The sequence below is a fragment of the Tachyglossus aculeatus genome, chromosome X1 (assembly GCF_015852505.1).
Source record: "Tachyglossus aculeatus isolate mTacAcu1 chromosome X1, mTacAcu1.pri, whole genome shotgun sequence".
NCBI classification, from domain to species: domain Eukaryota; kingdom Metazoa; phylum Chordata; class Mammalia; order Monotremata; family Tachyglossidae; genus Tachyglossus; species Tachyglossus aculeatus.
The window spans coordinates 105,171,390-105,194,545 of NC_052101.1; the positions used below are offsets into that span (position 1 = coordinate 105,171,390).

The following is a 23,156-nucleotide window of genomic DNA, read 5'->3' on the forward strand; positions in this document are numbered from 1 at the left end:
ACCATGAAAAAAGTCACCACTCAGAATAATAATAATAATGGCATTTATTAAGTGCTTATTATTTGCAAAGCACTGTTCTAAGTTCTGGGGGAGATACAAGGTGATCAGGTTGTCCCACGGGGGGCTCACAGTCTTTATCCCCATTTTACAGATGAGGGAACTAAGGCACAGAGAAATGAAGTGACTTGCCCAAAGTCACACAGCTGACAAGTGGCAGAGCTGGATTTGAACCCATGACCTCTGACTCCAAAGCCCGGGCTCTTTCCACTGAGCCATGCTGCTTCTACCATATAAAGCAGAAGTAGCATGGCCTAGTAGAAAAAGCCACAGGCCTGGGAGTCAGAGGACATGGGTTCTAATCCCAGCTCTGCCACATGTCTGCTGTGTGACCTTGAACAAGTCACTTAACTTCTCTGTGTCTGTTACCTCATCTGTAAAATGGGGATTAAGACTGTGGGACAGGGACTGTGCCAAACCTGACTGCCCGGGATCTACTCCAGCTCTTAGAACAATGCTCAGCACATAGTAAGTGCTTAACAAATGCCATAATTATTATTACTATTATTGGTGTATGCACCAATCTGTTTCATCATAGCTGGTTTATTTTCTATCGATAGATATGGGCTCAAAGCTCTTCAAAAACACTTGGACTCAGTTTGACTCTTGTTTCCTTTGAACTTATTTTGCCATCAGTTCAGCATAAAAAAGACCAAGAAAAGAATCAAGAATGTTGTTCATTTCCCAAATGGAATGGCCAAACAGAATTAGCTCCTTAACTTCAACAGAAATATTAGGTGATTCGAGGACAGGACAATAATAGAGCCTTAGGCAATTAACAGCCCAAGATGGCAAAAGAATGAACTTTCTCTCAATATGCTGCTCCAACTGCAAAACACAGTCTTGTTTCCCAACATTTGCACTAATACCACCTATTGCCTTGGAAAAGCCTTGTTTATGTTAATCAATTCTTCCTGATATTGAAACAATGGAAATATTTCCTTAAAAACAATGCAATTTAAGTTCTAATAATCCATCATTTTGGAATAGGGCTTGATGATTGTATTGCCTTCCCCTTTTGGCAGTGAGTGGTGAATAAAAACCTCCTCATTTAATGGTGTTTTCGGCATTTCTAAATTTGTCCGTCTCTATTAGAAATAGCAAGGATGTCACTTGGCTTAAAATATAGTCTGGTGTTCCATTCCTAAAGGTGCTATTATGCTAACAATAAATCTGAACACAAATGTAGGCAGAGTGTGGGTTGTGATGTATTCAATATTCATCACACTCTGACCCAAAGGAGTATCCATTACGTGCTTCTGGGATCCATGAGCAAAGTCATTTTATTACCCTTGCCAATTCTCATGGAATTTGCCTTGTGATACATAATTTTCTCTGTAGCATTCTTAGTCACGGTGAACGTTTCCTACTCTTCTGTTTCTATTTGCCTATTGTCTATATATGCTGCTTCGTTAATAAGTCCAAAAGCTATGTTGGAAACTTTGACACACCGAACTCAACTTTCTTTCCTCTGTGCACTTTGGAAATTGCCTTTCTGGAGTTGGGAGTTTCCATAGTTGCCATAGGGTTAAGGTGGCACTCATTGCTTCAGGTGATAAGCGAGATCAGCCAGTCTATCTCCTGAGCCCACACAACCCAAGGATATTCTCTGTACTCCAAACCTCAGGTGCCTGCCTTCCATGTGTTTGTGGACCACATTCCTGAAAGTAACTGAATTTTAGTCTTAAGAATTAGACACCCTGAAGGTCAGTTTAATGATCATATTCATCCCTTTTTCAGTGAGTCATGCACTAAAGAAAACCTAACAAACAAAAATAAAACTACTGCACCTCCTGAACAGATCCAGCTAAATTCTTGGAATCAATCAAATATATTGACTGAGTGCTTAATGTGTGCCCAGCAGTGTAGTAAGCACTTAGGTGAGTACAACAGAGTTGGTAGACACATCCCCTGCCCACAAGGAGCTTACAGTCTAGAGGGAGTTACAGACATTTAAATAAATTACAGAAAGGGAAGTGGCAAAGTATAAGGACATATACATAAATGTTGGATGGTGAGCATAGGGTGTGCATAGTGCTTAGGGCCTCAAGACCCAGGCACATAAGTGACACAGAAGGGAGAGGCAAGAATAAAGTGGGGATATGGGAGGTTAGTCAGGGAAGGCTTCTTGTAGGAGATTCATTCATTCATTCAATTGTATTTATTGAGCACTTACTGTTTGCAGAGCACTGTACTAAGCGCTTGGGAAGTACAAGTTGGCAACATATAGAGACAGTCCCTACCCAACAGCGGGCTCACAGTCTAGAAGGGAGATATGATTTTAGGAGGGCATTGAAGAGGGCGAGTGTTGGTCTCTTGTATATGAAGGATCAGATATTTCCAGGCAGGAGGGAGGACAATGAGAGGGACAAAGCACAATCAATCAATTAACCAATGGCATTTATTATTTACTGAGTGGTTACTGTATGCAGAGCACTGTACTAAGCACCTGATACACAACAACAGAGTTGGTAGACATGTTCCCTGACCAAAAGGAATATACAGTCTAGAGGGGGAAACAGACATTAATATAAACAAAGACATTATGGATTTGTACATACATGCTGTGAGGCTGAGGTGGGGTGATTATCAAGTTTTTCAAGGATACAGCTCTAAGCGGAAGGACACTACAGAAGGGCCAGTGAGAAGGGGAAAAGGCGGCTTACTTGGGAAAGCCCTCTTGGAGGAGATGTAATTTTAATAAGACCTGGAAGGTGGGGAGAGTGGTGGTCTATCATATGTGGAGGGGAAAGGAGTTCCAGGCCAGAGGGAGAACATGGGCAAGGGATCAGTGGTGAAATAAACGAGTTTGGGGTACAGTGAGTAAGTTGGCATTAGAAGAATGAAATGTACAGACTGGGTTATAGTAAGATGCCAGTGATGTAAGATAGAAGGGGGTGAGCTGACTGAGTGCTTGAAAGCATGTGATAAGAAGTTTCTGTTTCATGAGGTGGATGGGAAACCACTGGAGGTTCTTGAGGAGCGGGGAGATGAGGGCAGATTCTTTTTTAAAAATACAAAATGATCTGGGCAGGAGAGTGGAGTATGGACTGCAGTGGGGAGAGAGGGAAGGCAGGGAAGTCAGTGAGGAGGCTGACTGCAGTAGTCAGGGCAAGATATGATAAATGCCTGGGTCAGCATGGTAGCCATTTGGATAGAGAGGAAAGGGTGGATTATAGAGATGTTGTGAAGGTAGAACAGACAGGATTTGGTGGCAGGTTGAATATACGGATGAATGAAAGAGGTGAGTCAAGGATCATGCCAAGGTTACAGGCTTGTAAGTTAGAGAGGATAGTGTCGTTGTCCACAGTGATGGGAAAAACAAGGGAGGACAGGGTTTGGGTGGGAAGATGAGTTCTGTTTTATACATGTTTAGTTTGAGCTGTTGGCAGGATATCCAGGCAAGATGGTCTGAAGGCAGGACCAAATGCCTTCAGAGACGGAGAGGTCAGGGCTAGAGAGGTAATAATAATGATAATGATGGCATTTGTTAAGTGCTTAATATGTGCCAAACACTGTTCTAAGCGCTGAAGATTTAGGAATTTTCCATACAGAGATGCTAGTTATAGCCTGGAAGCAAATGAGTAGCCAAGGATGTGGGTGTAGATGGAGAATAGAAGGGGACCCAGAACTGAGCCCTGAGGAATTCCCAGAGTTAGGGGGTGGATGAAAGAGGAGAAGCCTGCAAGAGAAACTGAGAAGGAGTGGTCAGATTGATGAGGAGAACCTGTAGAGAACAGTGTGTGCCAGTGAAACTAAAGTTAGATAATGTTTCCACAGTATTAAAGGTAGCTCAGTGGTCAGATGGAGTAGAGTGTGTTGCAATTGGCGAGTAGGAGGTCCTTGGTGACTTTGGAGATGGCAGTTTCAGTGGAGTGGAAGGGGTGGGAACCAGATTGCTGGGGACGAGGAGAGTATTGGAGGAGAGGAAGTGGAATCAACTGGTGTAAATGACTCATCTGTGGAGTATGGAAAAGAATAATAGGAGGGGGATAGGGCGATTACTGGAGGGTGCAGTGAACTCATGGGAGGGTTAATAGATATGCAGGCATGTTTGAAAGCAATGGGGAAAGAATCATTGGAGGTGAGAAGTTGAACATGAACAAGTTGAAGGAGAGAAGGAGACAAGTGTTTTTATTTGGTGTGAGGAAAATGAAGTCAGAGGCACAAATGGAGGGGGTAGATTTTAAAAGAAATTCAGATGTCTCCTCTTGCAGTACTCCTGGGAAAGATGGGAGAGTTGATGAGGGGATAGGAGGAGAATGGACTGGAGAGGTCTAAGGGAGATTTTAGGAACTTCATTCATTCATTCAATTGTATTTATTCATTCATTCATTCAATCGTATTTATTGAGCACCTACTGTGTGCAGAGCACTGTACTAAGCGCTTGGAAAGTACAAGTTGGGAACATATAGAGACGGTCCCTACCCAACACCGGGCTCAGAGTCTTGAAGGGGGAGACAGACAACGAAACAAAACATGTGATCAGGTGTGCAGAGCACTGTACTAAGCCCTTGGGAAAGTACAATACAACAATAAACAGTGACATTCCCTGCCCACAATGAGCTCATAGTCTAGAGTGGGGGGAGACAGACATCAATACAAATAAATAAAATTACAGATATATACATAAGTGTTGTGGGGCTTGCCTGGGGGAGAGCAAAGGGAGCAAGTCAGGACGATGCAGAAGGATGAGGTGGGAGATGATGAAAGGTGGGACTTAGTTTGGGAAGGCCTGATAGATTCAATTTGGTCGATAAAATAGATGATAGGATAATTGGGGCCAAGGGGAGAAAGCCGGGGGAAAGATGTTTAAAGATGAAGTTAAAAGTCTGAATCAGCTGGTACAGGAAATGTGCATGGGAATCAATAAGAATGGAGAAGTATTATTACTGGAGTGATAAGCACTTAATACAGTGCTCTGCACACAGTAATCGCTCAATAAATATGATTGAATGAATGAATAAGGCAGAATAATAGCAGGTGGAGATGACGTTGAGAAGGAAATGGTCGGCCTGGTGTATGGATTTCTGCCAGCAGCATTCCGTAGCTTGAGCACAAGAGTGGAGGAAGTGTACTGAGGATGGGATCCAGGACTGCAGATGGAGGTACAAGATCAATGGAGTGAAAGGAGAGTGAGGGAGTTGAATTTAGAGGAGAGAGCAGGGTTGAGGGTGTGGATTTGTGTGTCGAAAGAAGGTAGGTTTGGTATGGAGACCAAATGGGGCATGACGGCTTGGGATAATTAGAGATCTCTGTGGGGGAACAGGACCAATTTGTGGGAAAGGAGGAGGGTCGGGGAAGGCAAGTGAGGAATGTGGGATTTGAGGGTGGGATTTCAGAACTGGTGTGGTTGGAGATTAATGCATCCAGTAGAGATGAAGAGATTGAACACATTTCCAAGTTAGTGAGTGGGTGAGATGGGGTGAAGCAGGAGGTGGGTGGAATTGAGGAGTTGAGGGGGAGTGGCAGAGAGGAGGTCATTGGGAACAGTCATGTGGATCCTCCAGGATCATGAAGGGATGGAGGAGGAGAGAAGGAATGGGAGAAAAGGATTGAAATGCTTCAGAAATTGGAAGTAGGAGCCTAGGGAAGGTAGATGATGGTGACCAGTAATTGGAGTGGGTGGTGAAGACCAAGTCAAATAAACTATATAGACTTTGCCCTTGAAAGGATTTTGCTTCTCCAGGTGAACACATCAGAGATGCCACTCTATAAAACTCCAAGCTGCCTCAGAATTTCATTGCTGTCTACAATATTTCCATGCACTGTTCTGTTTTGCTAGTTCCTATTCATTCATTCATTCAATCCTATTTACTGAGCATTTTCTGTGTGCAGAGCACTGCATTAAGCACTTGGGAAAGTACAACACAACAAAAAAGAGTGACGTTCCCTGCCCACAGCATGCTTACAGTCCAGAGGAGGGGAGACAGACATCAGTACAAATAAATAAAATTACATATATGTACATAAGTGCTATGGGGCTGGGAAGGGGGAAGAGCAAAGGGAGCAAGTCAGGGCTATGCAGGAGGGAGTGGGAGATGAGGAAAAGTAGGGCTTAGTCTGGAAAGGCCCCTTGGAGGAGATGTGCCTTCAATAAGGCTTTGAAGGGGGGAGAGTAATTGTCTGTTGGATTTGAGGAGGGAGGGTATTCCAGGCCAGAGGCAGGGTGTGGGCCAGGGGTCGGTGGCAAGACAGATGAGATTGAGGCCCAGTGAGATAGTTAGCACTAGAGGAGAGAAGTAAGGTGGGGTAGGAGCGGGCAAAGTGATGGAGTGCTTTAAAGCCAATGGTGAGGAGGTTTTGTTTTGTACGGAGGTATATGGGGAACTCCTGGAGATTTTTGAGGAGGGGGGTGACATGCCCTGAACGTTTTTGTAGAAAAATGATCTCGGCAGCAGAGTGAAGTATGGACTGGAGTGGTGAGAGACAGGAGGCTGGGAGGTCAGCAAGGAGGCTGATGCAGTAATCCAGGTGGGGTAGGATGAGTAATTGTATTAATGTGGTAGTAGTTAGGAGGGACCCCTCTCAGGGTTGAACCTGGAGGCTTTCCGGTACTCTACCAGTCTACACTATGGGAGGGAGAGTCAGGCAGAGACCTACCCATTCCACCCCTAGCCTCGGCAGTGGCTAGCAAGTAGAAGGCAATCTGCTACAAGTCAAAACTCACCTGTGCTGGGCAGCAGCAGCAGGGGAGAGAGTCAGGAGTGGAGACTTAATTTACTGCATGGAAGGAGGCAAGGGTAAAACACTTCTGGATTTTTACCAAGAAAACTCTTTGGATACAATGCCAGAACAATTGTAGATGGAGGTGAGACATTCTGGGAGAGAAGTGTCCATGACATCGCTGTGGATTGACAATAGCATAAGACAAAACAAGTTAGGATGGAGAGCTATGTCATCACTTATATTGTCTTCGAATATAGCAGTGTGGAATCTACTCCCATGGATAGGCTGGGTTCTCTTGGATACTGTATGGACGCTTTGAGGCTACTTTAGAGCACTATCATGAAAGTATGGCTTCCTAAAGTGCTTAGCTTACACATGGGTTATAGTTTGGGCATTAGGAGAATCTGTTATTTCAGTCTAATGAATTCTATGCAACAGATCGTAAGGTCAGAAATTTCACAGAGGAAAAAAAAAGTCTCAGAAGAGTGTGTAATCCAACAGGTATAAATGTCCTTCATATCCGACAGACCACCACTCTCCCTACTTCAAAGCCCCCTAAATCATGTCTCTTCCAAAGACCTCATTTCCCATCCTATTCAACCTCTCTTCTGAGTCACCTATGCACTTGGGGGTGTACCCCCCAAGCACTTCAAAATGCATTCCACCCACAGCACTTATGCACATAACCTTATATTCTGCCATCCCCCTCTAGACTGTAAACTCCTTGTGGGCCTCAGTTCCCTCATCTGTGAAATGGGGATTGAGACTGTGAGCTCTACGTGGGACAAGGACTGTGTCCAACCTGATTTGCTTGTATCTACCCCAGCACTTAGTATAGTGCCTGGCGCATAGTAGCAGAACAAATACCACCATTATTATTATGTCTACTAACTCTGTTGTACTCTCCCAAGTAGTTAGTGCAGTGCCCTGCACACAGTAAGCACTCAGTAAATACCGCTGATTGATTAATTGGAGATTGTGGACATGGCTGTGGCAGTAAAGGCAGTAGCGGCAGCAGCAGCCTCCTCGACCAGCCGGAAGAATCCTAGCTCCCATCCTTCCTGCAGAGGCCCCTCCATCCCCCTCTGTGGCTCCACTCTCCGAGGAGCCAGGTAGGCTGCGACTTTCTTTTTTCACCCTGCTCCTTTCTGTCTGGGGCAGCTGGGGTGGCCCAGACATGGGTAAGCTGTGAGGGAAACTGTTCACCACAGATTCCATCTCCTCTGTCCCCACTGCAGGGGTCAGCTCGGGAGGAAAATCCCATTTCCCTCTTCCGTGGTGTCTCCCTGGTCTCCAGATCAAGTGACATCATAATTCAACTGATCAGGAGATGAGATAATCCATTCGTTTATCAGATCATCTTGAAGGATTTTGCCTGATTAATGTGTCATAGTGCAAAATATGCCAGTCTGTTATGGAACTATTCATTTTAATGTCTGTCACCCCTCTGGACCACACACTCTTTTCAGACAGGGTTCAGGTCTACCAACTCTATTGTGTTGTTTTTTCCCAAGTGCTTAGTGCAGTGCTCTGCATACAGTAAGCACTCAAGAAATTCCACTGCTTGCTTGATTGATTGACAGCACATACAAACCAGCGTTTCTGCAAATAAGTGGTTAAAAGGTGGGGTTATTGTTATAAAAGGAAGCTGCATTTTCTAGGACGTTTTAATAGCATCTGGAAAGTGCATTTCTTTGACATAACCAAGCGGTTCCAGGCATTCTGAACATGATTAAGGAATAGTACGTGTGTAACTCAAATGATCGAAACCATTGTAAAGAATGTGGAGAGCTTTGAAGGTGATTTAGGAAATGAGAGAAAACATATAAGCGTTTTCAAGGTTTGGTTAGAATAGTTGTAAGGGCTGGGCGCCAGAATTTTGGATGGAAATAAAGGTAGAAGCAAGGCAGAGAGAATACAAGAGTCTGTAATACCTTGCTAAAACTCAGGAATTATGCAAAGTCAGTCTTAGGAAGTGTGAGAATGTACAATACAGTCTATGCATATAGGATTGTGATTCCTCCAAGAGCAAAGCTAATATTCTTACATACTCTCAAAAGACCTGTAAATTTCAGAGGGTAAAGAGAGAGACCCAATAAGAATTTTCTTTCAAGATCTGTATATATTCAGTTTAAAAGCAAAGTACCCTCTTTGAGTTGATCATTACCTCTGTCCCTGCCTCTGGTGGTTTGTTGAGCTAAGATTACCTCATTTAAATAGTAATGACATAAAAAAGAAAGGACCAATCTGTTCCCTTGCAATACAATCTTGCAGTTAGTATACGTGATTTCTCCCTTTAGGGAAAAGCATAACACTTGTTGAATCACATATAGTCTTAGGATAAGGGGAAGTTGGTGTATGCATTGATCTGATTCTTCACGTTTGTTCTTTCTTAGATAATAAGAATATGCTGGCATCTAAATTCAACGTATCTGTGGAAAAACAAAGCAAAGTTGGGGAGGCTACCTGATGGCACGTGCACACGCAAGCAAACACACACACACAGCACTCACCCAGCTTTTTCTGTGTGCCATCACTATGCAGGTCCCAAAGCCAAGGTAGACTCTTTGGCACCACTGGGTGTGTTATGGGAAGCAACCTGTTGGATCTGGAGGTTTCTACCCCAGCCAGAAGCATTTTCTGTGGCCATGTCCATAACGTCCAGGATTCAGTCATGAAGTGGTCAGTTTAGCCCCAGGAGTGGCTGTGGCAATGGCTGCTGCACAAGAAGGAGGCTCCTCTACCTCCCTGAAGCTGTACATGGCTGCCATGGCTACTGGAATCTCCTCCTTCAACCTGGTGGACCAGTTGACTTTTCAGCTGACAGGATATAATTCCCAAATGTATTGACAGTCCTGCTAATGTGAACTGTCTGCTCACATGAAGACAAAGCCATTTCATCGGAAAGTGCTTCAGAGCTATTATAAACCCACACGCACAATGTGTGAGCTCCTCTTTGTTGAACTGTTTAGGTCTCATCCAGACTCACCAGTATCTTCAGGGTGTTTCATTAAATGGTTAGATAACTGTGAGTCATCCCATGATGAAATCTAGTGGAAATGTCTTCGAGAGAAGCTCAACAAGGAACAAACCATGTACAACTGTCGCACATGGGGAAGGGTACATTTGGGTAACGGGATTGCGGGACTTGGGATAACGGAGATGCATGAGTGTCTGTGGATGTGGTAGTAGCAAAATGCCAAGTTTATTTTAAAGGTTTCAATAAAGAAAAGTAGTAACCAATTAATCAAGAATCTACGAGAAGCAGTGTGGCCTAGCTGGATAGTGCGGGGGCCCGGGAGTCAGAAGGACCTGGGTTCTAATCCGGGCTCTGCCACTTGTCTGCTGTGGGATCTTGGGCAAGTCACTTCACTTCTCTGGGCCTCAGTTACCTCATCTGTAAAATGGGAATTAAGACAGTGAGCCCCATGTGTGACAGGGACCGTGTTCAACCCAATTTGCTTGTATGCACCCCAGAAATTAGTACAGTGCCTGGAAAATAGTAAGAGCTCAAAAAAACCACAGTTATTAGTATTATTAGGATGGGATCACCCAGACTTCCTGGTTAGCATGGATATGGGGTAATCCATCAGAGGAAATAGCTCCAAAGGGGTGCATCTGACAATAAGAAACCACAAAACCTTAAGTGAAAACCTAACTGTAGTTCAGGAGAGGGGAAGGGGAATACTCACAAAAACCTCCAAAAAATGACCATCCAAAGTCCCTAAAGTCCCTGCATTTGTCATGGAGCCTCCTAGGCATCCCCAAGAGTCGGGTCCGGGCTTCCCACTCACCCAGTTTTGGGGTACCCTATAATCAGTCCCAATACTAGTCTGAAGGAGCCTGATAAACCCTTGAGGGGGAGTGGATTGTCAAGAGCCATGAGTCAGGGTACATCCTAATTGGCTGACTACCAAAGAGGGCCCCCAGTTTTTGAGGAACTCAGAAACTGCGGGAACTAGATATGAGACCATGTCTAAATATTGCATATGGGGTCCTGAAATGGTGGCCTCTCTAAAATGGAGTCAGTCATTTCAGGCTAACAACACACAGTGAAAATAAATGACATCTAAATCAATCATCATTCATGAAGACCTATGTAACAGCAGATTTGTGTATTTATACATCCCTTTTTTAGATAACCTACTAGCTTTATTTTATTTCGTTTTAAGGGTCAGAGACAGGGAATGTGTCTGTTTATTGTATCAAACTCTCCCGAGTGCTTACTAGAGTGCTCCACACACAGTAAGCATTCAATAAATACCACTGAGTGGCTGACATAAACTCTAAATCATCACACAGGAGTTGGGAGATCTAAACCCCTATCTATCCTTCTATCAAGTCTTAGTCAAGTTCCTTAACCAGTTGGAAATTCATTCATTCATTCATTCAATCGTATTTATTGAGTGTTTACTGTGTGCACAGCACTGTACTAAGCGCTTGGGAAGTACAAATCGGCAACATATAGAGACAGTCCCTACCCAACAGCCAGCTCACAGTCTAGAAGGGGGAGACAGACCAGAAAACAAAACATATTAACAAAATAGAATAAATATGTACAAATAAAATACATAGAGTAATAAATACGTACAAACATATATACATATATACAGGTGCTGTGGGGAGGGGAAGGAGGTAAGGTGGGGGGGATGGGGAGGGAGAGGAAGGGGAGAGGGAGGAGGGGGCTCAGTCTGGGAAGGCCTCCTGGAGGAGGTGAGCCCTCAGTAGGGCTTTGAAGGGAGGAAAGAGCTAGCTTGGCAGATGTGCAGAGGGAGGACATTCCAGGCCAGAAGGAGGACGTGGGCCGGGGGTCGACGGCGGGACAGGCGAGAACGAGGCACAGTGAGAAGATTAGCGGCAGAGGAAATGCACTGGGCCTTCTAGTAATGAACTTCCAACTGACAGCATTTGATAGTTCTGCACTTACACTTTATTCTCCAATTGATGAATCATTTAAATAGCATCTACCAACCAATCAAGACCATTAGCATTCCAGAAGTGTTCCTGAATGCCAATGAGCAGCACTGTGGGCTGCTCTGAGGGCTGGTTCCTTGGCCTTGAGCTGTATCTGAATGCATGTGGTGGTTCAGTTACCGCATCCATGCTGATCAGAGCCTGCTTGTTCTGACATTCCTCTACAGTCACACACTTGGAATATCTTTGTTTAAACAATCCACTGTGTTAAAATTAGTTTGGCGTGGTTTTTTTTCCTGAATTTCCACATTGCAGGATTGTTGGACTAGCACACCACACTGCTCTTAGCCTCTCTTTTTACGTTGTTCCCACCTCAGGGAGTTGTGGTAATTTGTACACTGACACTAATCCAATTAAATAATTACTTAATATCTTTGTTGCAGGGGCCTCTTGAGCCACTATATTCTCCAATTATACAAATCCCTTCACTTTATATCTTACTTCTGAACCTTGATTTTAAGTTTCATATAGAATTTTTCCTCCTTCGGGATTTTGCTGTATCCACATTCATCAGAAAGTTCATACCGAATTTGTAAGTGTTGGGACTATTTTAGAGTTCTAGCAACCTAATGATACTTCATCAATAATGTTTCCCATTTTTAGGATACTTTCATATGTAGGTGCTTCACTTTCTCTCTGTGGTAGTAATTATTATTTCCATTCCAATTCATTGAGGATCTCTAGTAAAGGGACAGCATAAAAGTAACAGAATGTGTGAGCCCCTATCTTCCATCACTTGACCACATTCTCTCTCTCTTTTTCTATATGAATTCCGCATCTTAGGCATTATGATATAATGGATATGGCTTAATGCTTTTTTGCGGTGTTGCTGATGCCTTGTTCTGGCTTAAAGGAAATGCATATTAATTAACAATAGTGGTTTCGATCATAAAAATTTCTATGTCACAATCATTCAAATGTCATAGGTACTGTTCATTCTGGTAATTGCTTTAGCTTTAAAAGGAAATATGATGCAGATATATTTATTAATCAAAACGAGTAATAATGCAACACTTTACCTGCACAAAAGTTCATGAGTGGCAGCAGAATTACTAGTTTCCATAGCAACCTCATCTCCACTTTCCAAGGTCAAAAATTTATCTTATCCAATCAGGAGTGAAAACTGTGCATCATCCAGTAACTAGTCCAAGATTCTGTTCAAAATACCTAAAGTATAAGGACAAACAATCAAATTTCGGTATGATATGAATTCATTTCAATTTTAAAAACATAATTATGTACGATGCAAAGATGCTGTGGTACAAGGCTGAAATAATATATTATGTATACATTAAATCTCAACTAATTAATCCTATGTTCATTTAAAATATGGAAATTGAGCATTTTGAATTCATATTTTGGATTAGCACAGTGACTTGGACACTCAGAACTATGGGTTAGTTATTTACAGTCAAATAAACCATGATGGTTAATAATTTAAAATGTAACTCAAAAAAGTAAGTTTAGCAATGCATGGGTTTTTAATTTCAACAAAATACTAAAGCTTGATTGTTTCCAGAAATGCAAATAAGAAATTAATCTAAGCATAATAAGCCAAATTCCCCTCTATTCTAATATTGGATTCCATTCTTAAATTTTTTCACAAGGTAGAGCCTGGGCTTTGGAGTCAGAGTTCGTGGGTTCAAATCCCAGCTCTGCCAATTGTCAGCTGTGTGACTTTGGGCAAGTCACTTAACTTCTCTGGGCCTCAGTTACCTCATCTGTAAAATGGGGATTAAGACTGTGAGCCCCCCTTGGGAAAACCTGATCACCTTGTAACATCCCCAGTGCTTAGAACAGTGTTTTGCACATAGTAAGCGCTTAACAAATGCCATCATTATTATTATATAGTAAGACAGGATAGAATTCACAAGGAAAGACATGCAGGACAATGTAGGATAGAATAGATTCTGTACATTCTTCTGTAGGTTGTTTTCATTATTTCTAAACAGATATTTATGTATGTAAACTATTTTCTAAATATTTTATCAATATTATTGAAAATATACTAATTAGAAAATATTACCCTTCCTAATATGAATCAACCAAAATGCATAGCAGCATTATGAATTCCTAAAAATCAATTTTTCATAGTCTTATCTTTCAGGTACAGAGCGAACTTTCCCATGGGGTTTACATAACCATTTTCTCTAATTTCCTTTGACATTTCAGCTCTCCTATGATAAATGAAATCAAGAGAAAACATCAGTTTGGCCTTTACTCCTAAAGGAAGAACTAATAATAAGCTCATAAAGAGCTTATAAACACATAAAAATGGAGAACGAGCTCATAAAAAGCTTAGCATTTGATAAAATGGACATATGCAATTACAGGATCACTTGGGGAACCTTCAACTCTTGGAACAATATCCACTGATAAACAAAGAATGAGATATAATCTGTGTCTAACACACAAACTAATTGCCTGCTTCTCATAGGATCTCCTGTGCTCACTCAGTTCAAACCCTATGAACAGGATACAAGCCCCCTCCAACAATGTGGTCTGGCTGGGAGACAACATCCACCGGGTAGACCCACCTGGCAGGGGCAACTGGTAATGGGTGAGGGCTTTGTTCGAGCTTCTGGAAGACTGTGAAGCAGGAGGCAAAACTGAAAACACCAGAAGCTACAAATAGCAGAGGCAGCTGCACAACAAAAGACTATTTGGCCATATGCTCAATATGGAAGGGATGGTAAGAGGCATATTTAGCTTTAAACACACCCTTGCCCACACAGAGAGACTCTAAATCAGCGCCAGTGATGTTGTCAACTTAAAAGGATGGTTATATGTGCATGTTGCATAAGTGGGTCGATATCATCATCATCATCATCAATCGTATTTATTGAGCGCTTACCATGTGCAGAGCACTGTACTAAGCGCTTGGGAATTACAAATTGGCAACACATAGAGACAGTCCCTACCCAACAGTGGGCTCACAGTCTAAAAGGGGGAGACAGAAAACAAAACCAAACATACCAACAAAATAAAATAAATAGGATAGATATGTACAAGTAAAATAAATAAATAAATAAATAGAGTAATAAATATGTACAACCATATATACATATATACAGGTGCTGTGGGGAAGGGAAGGAGGTAAGATGGGGGGATGGAGAGGGGGACGAGGGGGAGAGGAAGGAAGGGGCTCAGTCTGGGAAGGCCTCCTGGAGGAGGTGAGCTCTCAGCAGGGCCTTGAAGGGAAGAAGAGAGCTAGCTTGGCGGATGGGCAGAGGGAGGGCATTCCAGGCCCGGGGGAGGACGTGGGCCGGGGGTCGATGGCGGGACAGGTGAGAACGAGGTACGGTGAGGAGATTAGCGGCGGAGGAGCGGAGGGTGCGGGCTGGGCTGGAGAAGGAGAGAAGGGAGGTGAGGTAGGAGCGGGCGAGGTGATGGACAGCCTTGAAGCCCAGGGTGAGGAGTTTCTGCCTGATGCGCAGATTGATTGGTAGCCATTGGAGGTTTTTGAGGAGGGGAGTAATATGCCCAGAGCGTTTCTGGACAAAGATAATCCGGGCAGCAGCATGAAGTATGGATTGAAGTGGAGAGAGACACGAGGATGGGAGATCAGAGAGAAGGCTGGTGCAGTAGTCCAGACGGGATAGGATGAGAGCTTGAATGAGCAGGGTAGCAGTTTGGATGGAGAGTAAAGGGCGGATCTCGGCAATGTTGTGGAGCTGAGACCGGCAGGTTTTGGTGACGGCTTGGATGTGAGGGGTGAATGAGAGAGCGGAGTCGAGGATGACTCCAAGGTTGCGGGCTTGTGAGACGGGAAGGATGGTAGTGCCGTCAACAGAGATGGGAAAGTCAGGGAGAGGACAAGGTTTGGGAGGGAAGACAAAGAGTTCAGTCTTCGACATGTTGAGCTTTAGGTGGCGGGCAGACATCCAGATGGAGATGTCCTGAAGGACGTGGACGTGAGCATGTGTGGCTACTCATATACATGCGGCTACTCTAGATTGTAACCTCACTGTGGGCAGCGATTGGGTCTACCAACTCTGTTGTACTGTTATATTTTATTCGCCCAAGCACTTAGTGCAGTGCTCTGCACACAGTAAACATTCAATAAATGATTTATTAATTGATTGCTCTTTGCACACAGTAAGCACTCAATAGATATGATTGATTAATTGACTGCTCTTTGTTGAGCTACCTCAGACATTTTCTCTAGATTTCACTAAGCAACTTCAGGCTGAACATCTGCCTGGCTCTGCCGTCTTTTCATCTTGAATTCCCGCCCCCTTAAAATTCATTCAATCGTATTTATTGCTTACTGTGTGCAGAGCACTGTAGTAAGTGCTTGGGAGAGTACAATACAACAATAAACAAACACATTCCCTTCTGAGAGACTGCTGCTTTCTCCATCTTCAAAGGCTTTCTGAAATCTCACCTCTTCTGAGAAGTTTTCTCCAATTAATTTCCAACATTCTAAATTGTCATCCTGACAGCAACCCTCAGCACTTAAGGATACTGGGTCGACTTTACGATTTATAGATATAGCGATTTATGTACTCTACTTATTCACTTAAATATCTTTCCCTTTTTTAATGGTGTTTGTTAAGTGCTTACTACGTGCCAGGCACTTTACTAAGTGCTGGGGCAGATACAAGCTAATCCAGTTGGATGCAGTCCATGTCCCACATGGGGCTCTAAGTCTTAATCCCCATTTTACAGATGAGGTAACTGAGGCACAGAGAAGTTAAGTGACTTTCCCTAGTCGCTTCTGCAGCTATCAACTGTACCTCTGCAATTTTAACCTGGTCCCTATATTTTCAAGTAATTTGGGTCTGCCTGTCTCCTCCCTTTAAACTGTAAACACCTTAAGGGCAGACCACATATATTTGACACCTGATGTCTCATAGATTCTCCAATCCTCCAGATCCTAATTTCTTTTAGGATAGTGGCTGTGTCTACTAACTCTAATGTGGTCTCCCAGTTACTTATTAAAATGCTCTGTGAAAAGTAGGAGCTCAATAAACATGTTTGCTTCTCTGAGAGATAAAGAATGATGGACGAGCCTCAGTCGTGAAACTTCAAGACCAAGGCCTTGGGATGAGGAATTGACTATTCAGAGCACACTTTAGGCAGTGCGGTCTAATGGAAAGAGAGTGGGACTAAGACCCAGGAAATCCAATTCTAATCCCATCTTTGCTACAGGCCTGTTGTGTTACCTTGGGCAAAGTAACTACTCTGTGACACAGTTTTCTCACCTGCACATTGGGATAAAATAGATTGGGAGCCCATGTTGGGGAGGGATTATATCCAAGCTGATAACTGCGTATCTTCCGCAGGACTCTCCACCAAGAAGTGTTCCCTGACTAACCCTCATTTCTCCACTTTATTCTCTCTCCCCTCTGTGTCTCCTATGCTCTTGGCTGCCTACTCCTTGAGCACAATGACATCCTCAGCCCACAGCCCTTATGTATATATTTATAATTTATTTTAATGTCTGTCTCCCCCTGGAGACTGTAAACTCCTTGTGGGCAGCAAAAGTGCCTAAGAACTCTATTAAACTGTATTTTCCAAGCCACTTAATACTGTGCTGTGTACACGGTAAGCACTTAATACCCTTGATTGATTGTCTTAGCATATAGTAAGTGCTTAATAATGTCATAATGACTACAGGATAGGGGTTTGTGGAGCGTCACTTGCATTTTCTGATCCCTGTCAGTCATGTTTTTATAGTCCTCTAGACCGTAAGCCTGTTATGAGCAGGCAATGTATCTGCTAATTCATTCATTCATTCAATTGTAGTTATTGAGTGCTTACTGTGTGGAGAGCACTGTTCTAAGCCCTTGGGTGAGTACAATTCAACAATAAACAGACAAATTTGCTGCATACTGACAATTCAGAAATTAACTAGGCCAGTGGCAGGGCTCTGGCTGGAGCTTCATGTATTCATTTTTTAGCCCTCAAATTTTTTCTATGCATATTAGTTAAAAAAGCAAGAGCTCTTTTATACCAGGAGCATCTCCAGGATACAGAATACACAGGAGAATAGCACAAACATTAAGGGAGAAAGTTATTCTGAAACACTGCCATCTTCTCTTACTTATGTAGCTTGGATGGTAAACCATGGGAAAAATGCTCAGGTCTCTTTGCTTTGTAGTGTATTATTCCTAATTGGACTTAATTCTCCCTCTGTCTCATGCAGAGATTTTATTGACTTCCAGAAGTGTGATATGCAAAGATGAAAACCTAAGATAAATACATTTTCAAATCAAATGAAATTCCTAAGAATAAACATATTTATTCCTCTTTAGCTTCTAATTGACCAGCTTCTAAGCACCTGGACATAACAAATCATAAGCATAAAATCAATTTTCTTTAGGCAGCCTAAGTATTTTACTTAAGGGTGACAGACACAGTGGCCTTACTGGAAAGTAGGCACTTAATAATTTTTACAACAGCTTTCCACCAGCAGCTTCCATGGGATTATTTACTATCAAACTAAATCAAGAATAAATGAAAAAACTGAAATATTTATGGTCTGAGGAAATCTGGTTCAGACTAGAAACCCCCGTCAGCCATTAAATCAGGCCAAGTAGCAAGACAAATTGCACCATCCTACTCTTTGTTTTTCAGAATGTAATGCTATCACTTATGATAATTGTTATGCCAGGCTTTGAAATAGGCCGCCATAATAGATGATAGATAAGTGGATACATATAACTCAGCATGGCTAATATGATCATTGAAAAACATTACTTCTTTGAATATAGGAGGGCTGATTACATGTTCAGTGGTTAACAGCATGAAGTGTATGCAAATATGTTTGTTACAAGGCAGGAAGCATAATTTTTACTGCACACCCATTAGGTAAACAAAGCTGTGGTGTTCAGCCATCAAATGTGTTCTGCTTCAGTTGTCCTTTAGCTTGGGGAACAATTGAGTCCTGGAAAGTGCCCCAAACTGGCTGCCAAGATCAGGATGGTCAGTGGACAGAACACAGGCAGAAGGACCTGGGCTCCAACCCCGGCTTCACAGCTGCTGTGTGACCTTGGGCAAGTCACCTCACTTTTCTGGGCCTCAATTACCTCATCTGTAAAATGGGGGTTATGACGGTGAGTCCCATGTGGGAAATGGACTGCGTCCAACCTGATTACCTTGTATCTACTGCAACACTTGGAACGGTGCCTAGCACATAGTAAGCCCTTAACAAATACCATTATCATCATCATCAGGATGTTAACCTGGCATTCTTAGTGGACGCATCTGAAATATAGGGATAATAGTACTTCTGCCCTCATGTACCTCCGAGGGATTTTGTATCTGTACTTAAGGGAACAGTGAAGCAGAATATTTTCAGAACATGACAGACAAAATAGATGAATTTGCTAAATTAGTGTTTAATATAATTAGGAAGAACACAATTGAAGCAACCTAATGTGAAAATTAAAGTTCTAATTTACCTGAAAGGAAAAGAAGAATGGAATATGTTAAATGGATTATCTGAATAAAATTTGTAAATGGGCTATTATCTGATTATAATCAATGTTTTAACCTGTATGTATTTGTTGTGTTGCCCCAACATAAACCATTAGTAAAAAATATGAATCTGTGAAGATCTATTTAGATAAACAGGTCTATTCACTTCTTCACATACTGGAAAATGTCTTCTATTTGCTTAGTGCCCTCAATATAAGAGTGTATAAGCACTGACCACCTGCTTATATGCTCCAAATTTGAACTAACAATGCAACCTGTGTATCAAAAAGCAGCATCTAAGCTACCAAGAAAGCTAAGGGCTTAACAAACAGCACAATAAATAAGCATGATCAGTAATGGGACGCCAAAACTGAATAAATTCAGCAACAGACGGACTTCCACTAAACTAAGAAACCTTTACTAATCCCCAAGCCCATCACCCTACTCACACTATCAAAGTACTAGATACCACTTAAGAGTGAAGATGGAATGAACATCATTCCAGGCAAAAAACTAATCATATTCAGGTGGGGAAAAAACTCTATTGTGATCTTCGGGACAATCCTACCATCATTTAGGAGGAGGTTATTTGAAGCCTTCCAACACAAGGCACAGCGTGAAACCATGGTTTTCAATTGTTGAGTAACTTACTACCCCAGAAAGAGATATGAAAATTATTAAGTACTCAGAGCTGATGGCATCCCTGTAATAATCTACAAGTAGGGAAACATCTAATGCTCAGACAACTGAACAGGCCTTTACTCAACATACAGAACATTTGAAGAGTTTTCACAGGACTTCAAAAGTGCCACCAAAATCATCATACTCAGGAAGAAAGGAGAGAGACCTGATAAATAAATGAGGAAATTACCATAATATCTCACTGCTTTCCATTGCCGTAATATTCTAGCCAGAATCCTCTTGGACAGACAACTGAAAAGCAGAATGTCCTAGTGGAAAGATGACAGATCTGGAAGTTAGAGGATCTGGGTGTTAAATCCTAGCTCTGCCACTTGCCTGTGTGATCTTGGAGAAGTCACTACCTCTCTATGCCTCAGTTTCCTCATCTGTAAAATGGAGATAAAATACCTATTCTCCTTCCTACTTAAACTGTGAGTATCATGTGGGACACGGACTGTGTCTGGCTTGATTATCTTTTTATCCTTACAGTGCTTGGAATATAATAAGTGCTTAGCAAACACCACATATGTGCTATCTGAATCAAAATGTGTTATGTTAGGCTGTCTCCAAGCTGATAAAACTTGTGTCTACCCCAGCTCTTAGAACAGTCCTTGTCACATAGCAAGCACTTAAAAAATGCCATAAAAAAGTTTTCATCTGAAGCCACATTAGATGTGATCTTTGCATACCAACAAAACTGCAGAAATCAGTAGTAAGCTCTGGGCTTTCGCAACTAACCCTTTCTGACTCTATCCACATCCGGTTGGGGTAATGAAAGTTTTTGTGCTAGGTCCATCTTGTTCAATCTATTTTATGCCACCAACAAACGTTCAAGTTTGAGTTTGAATGTGCTTCGAATTGAGATACTTTTCCAACTCAATCAATTTCAATCCAACGGTATCATTTACTGAGCATTTACAATAGAGTTGATAGAACTGATCCTGGCCCATAAAGAGCGTACAGTCTAGTGGAGGAAACTAGTGGGGAAAGTATTGTTGAAAGTCTTGGAGACAGTCTTCTACACATTGGTGATTATACTTCTAAGACAGCCATAAGCAAGGAGATAAACAATAATATATGCAGGTGATTATGAATCACTTCTCAGAATTGGCACAGTGCTGTGGGCTGGCAACAAGCCTAAAAGCAATCTAGGTTAAGTACTAGTCCTACACATACCCAAAGATTTTCTTCAGCAGCACATTATTCAGCATTGCCCGTAGAGACAAAGCATAAAAGCAAATCAAGAAGGTCAGATGGATGGATGGATCTTGTCTGCGAATCAATCAATCGTATTTTTTGAGTGCTTACTGTGTGCAGAGCACTGTACTAAGCGCTTGGGAAGTACAAGTTGGCAACATATAGAGACAATCCCTACCCAACAGTGGGCTTACAGTCTAGAAGAGTGGGCTAACAGTCTAGAAGAGTGGGCTCACAGTCTAGAAGAATGGGCAATCAAGTGTCATATCAAATTGAAGTTTGATAAAGCTCTACTTGTATCTAACCTATTGAATGGCTTCAGGATCTGAACCAGCTCCATGGGCAGTTTCACCAGTGTCACCTATAAGCCCTAGTCAGTGTGAACAGACAGGACAAGGTTACCAACAATGAGGTATTAGAACACAGGCAGCTCACCAGTCCTGGGGCAATTTTCACAACAACAATAATTTTCCCAACAATATGTCCTCCTAAAAAAAGTAGGACATATGAGAAGAATGGCCCCTAGCAGGACTCAGAAGCTATTTCTGTATTGTGGACTTATAAGGAACATTTGCAAGCAGGAAGGGCAGAACAAACATTTTCAAGACATCATGAAGCATAGTCTCATGCACTGCACCATAACGTGGACATACGGGAGACAATGGTAGCAGACAGATTATCCTGTCACGCAGCAATCAGGAAACTGGTTTCAAGCACTGAGCAGGGACTTCGGGAAGATAAACATTAAATGGAAATTTGAAAAAAAACAGGCCCTGCAAATGGCAAACACATCACTGCAGCCAAGAGCTCTGTGTACACAATGTGGAATGGATTTCCAGTCCTGCATCCATCTTTTCAGCCGCATCCACACGGAAGTCTAGGATCTCATGGGTAGTTGCATCATCTTCAAAAATGGAGTTTAGCTCTCTATAGAGACATTTATGTATGTGGCAGTCATTTGTGCCTGGATACAGCTGGAGAAAGAGTTGAATATATGCAACAGTACCACAAAGGAAAAGAGTAAGGTATACCACAAGGTCCTTTGCATGTGTCATTCTTTTGTTGAAAATGTTGAAAATCAAAGCTAAGATGCTTCTCACCCTCCATTCTGGGGACACACACACATACACACACACACACACACACACACACACACACACACACATAAAATGCAAGGGGCATTTCCTTCCTGTTTCTTCCTGCAGATCACAGGATAAACATGACACTTAACATTAGTCAATTCAGAGTGTTTTCTTGTTTATTAGTGCTTCTCTGAACTGAGTATCTTCAGTACATCAGAAATTAATTGGCACGTACGTTTAGGGGGATGAAATTTGTAAAAATACTGAAAGGCAAACAGATGCAACTACAAGCTTTCCTCTGGGACCTCCATTTTTCACTGGGAGATTCTAGCATGAAAAGGAAAGAAAGGACACCCAACAGATGGTTAGCACATTCTATACTCTGTTGCACTCTCAGGCCCACTCTTTCCAGCTTTCTGCCTCATCATGTTTAAAGAGCACAGTCTTGGGAGTCACAGGTCATGGGCTCTAATCCCAACTTTGCTACTTGTCAGCTGTATGATTTTGGGCAAGTCACTTAACTTCTCTGTGCCTCAGTTACCTCATTTATAAAATGGGGATTAAGAGTTTGGGCCCCATGAGGGACAATCTGATTACCTTGTCTCTACCCCAGTGCTTAGAACTGTGCTTAGCACATAATAATAATGGCATTTATTAAGTGCTTACTATGTGCCTATCACTGTTCTAAGTGCTGGGGAGGTTACAAGGTGATCGGGTTGTCCCTCAGGGGGCTCACAGTCTTAATCCTCATTTTAAAGATGAGGTAACTGAAGCACAGAGAAGTTAAGTGACTTGCCCAAAGTCACACAGCTGACAAGTGGCAGAGCCAGGGTTGGAACCCATGACCTCTGACTCCAAAGCCCATGCTCTTTCCACTAAGCAACACTGCTTCTCGGCTTCACATAGTAAGCGCTTTAACAAATACCATCATTATCATTATTATTATTACGTGTCCTGATGTCCCACTTTAGACAAGGCATTTAAACACTTAAGTCCCTGCCTGTGGTGAGCCAACTATAAAAACTGGTGGAACCACCAAAATCAATCCACCAGTGGTACTTATTGAGCACT

General features: G+C 42.4%; 1 protein-coding gene across 1 annotated transcript in view; it reads right to left on the reverse strand.

Moving 5' to 3' along the window:
• The window catches only part of CNTN6 (contactin 6), a 320,129-nt gene extending 307,353 nt beyond the window's left edge, over nt 1-12,776 (reverse strand). Inside the window, exon 1 of the mRNA XM_038772802.1 lies at nt 12,720-12,776. Within this exon, the coding sequence (XP_038628730.1) occupies nt 12,720-12,774 (55 nt within the window). The 5' untranslated portion in view covers nt 12,775-12,776. The remainder of the gene's footprint in view (nt 1-12,719) is intronic.
• Between the last annotated feature and the right edge of the window lie 10,380 nt (nt 12,777-23,156).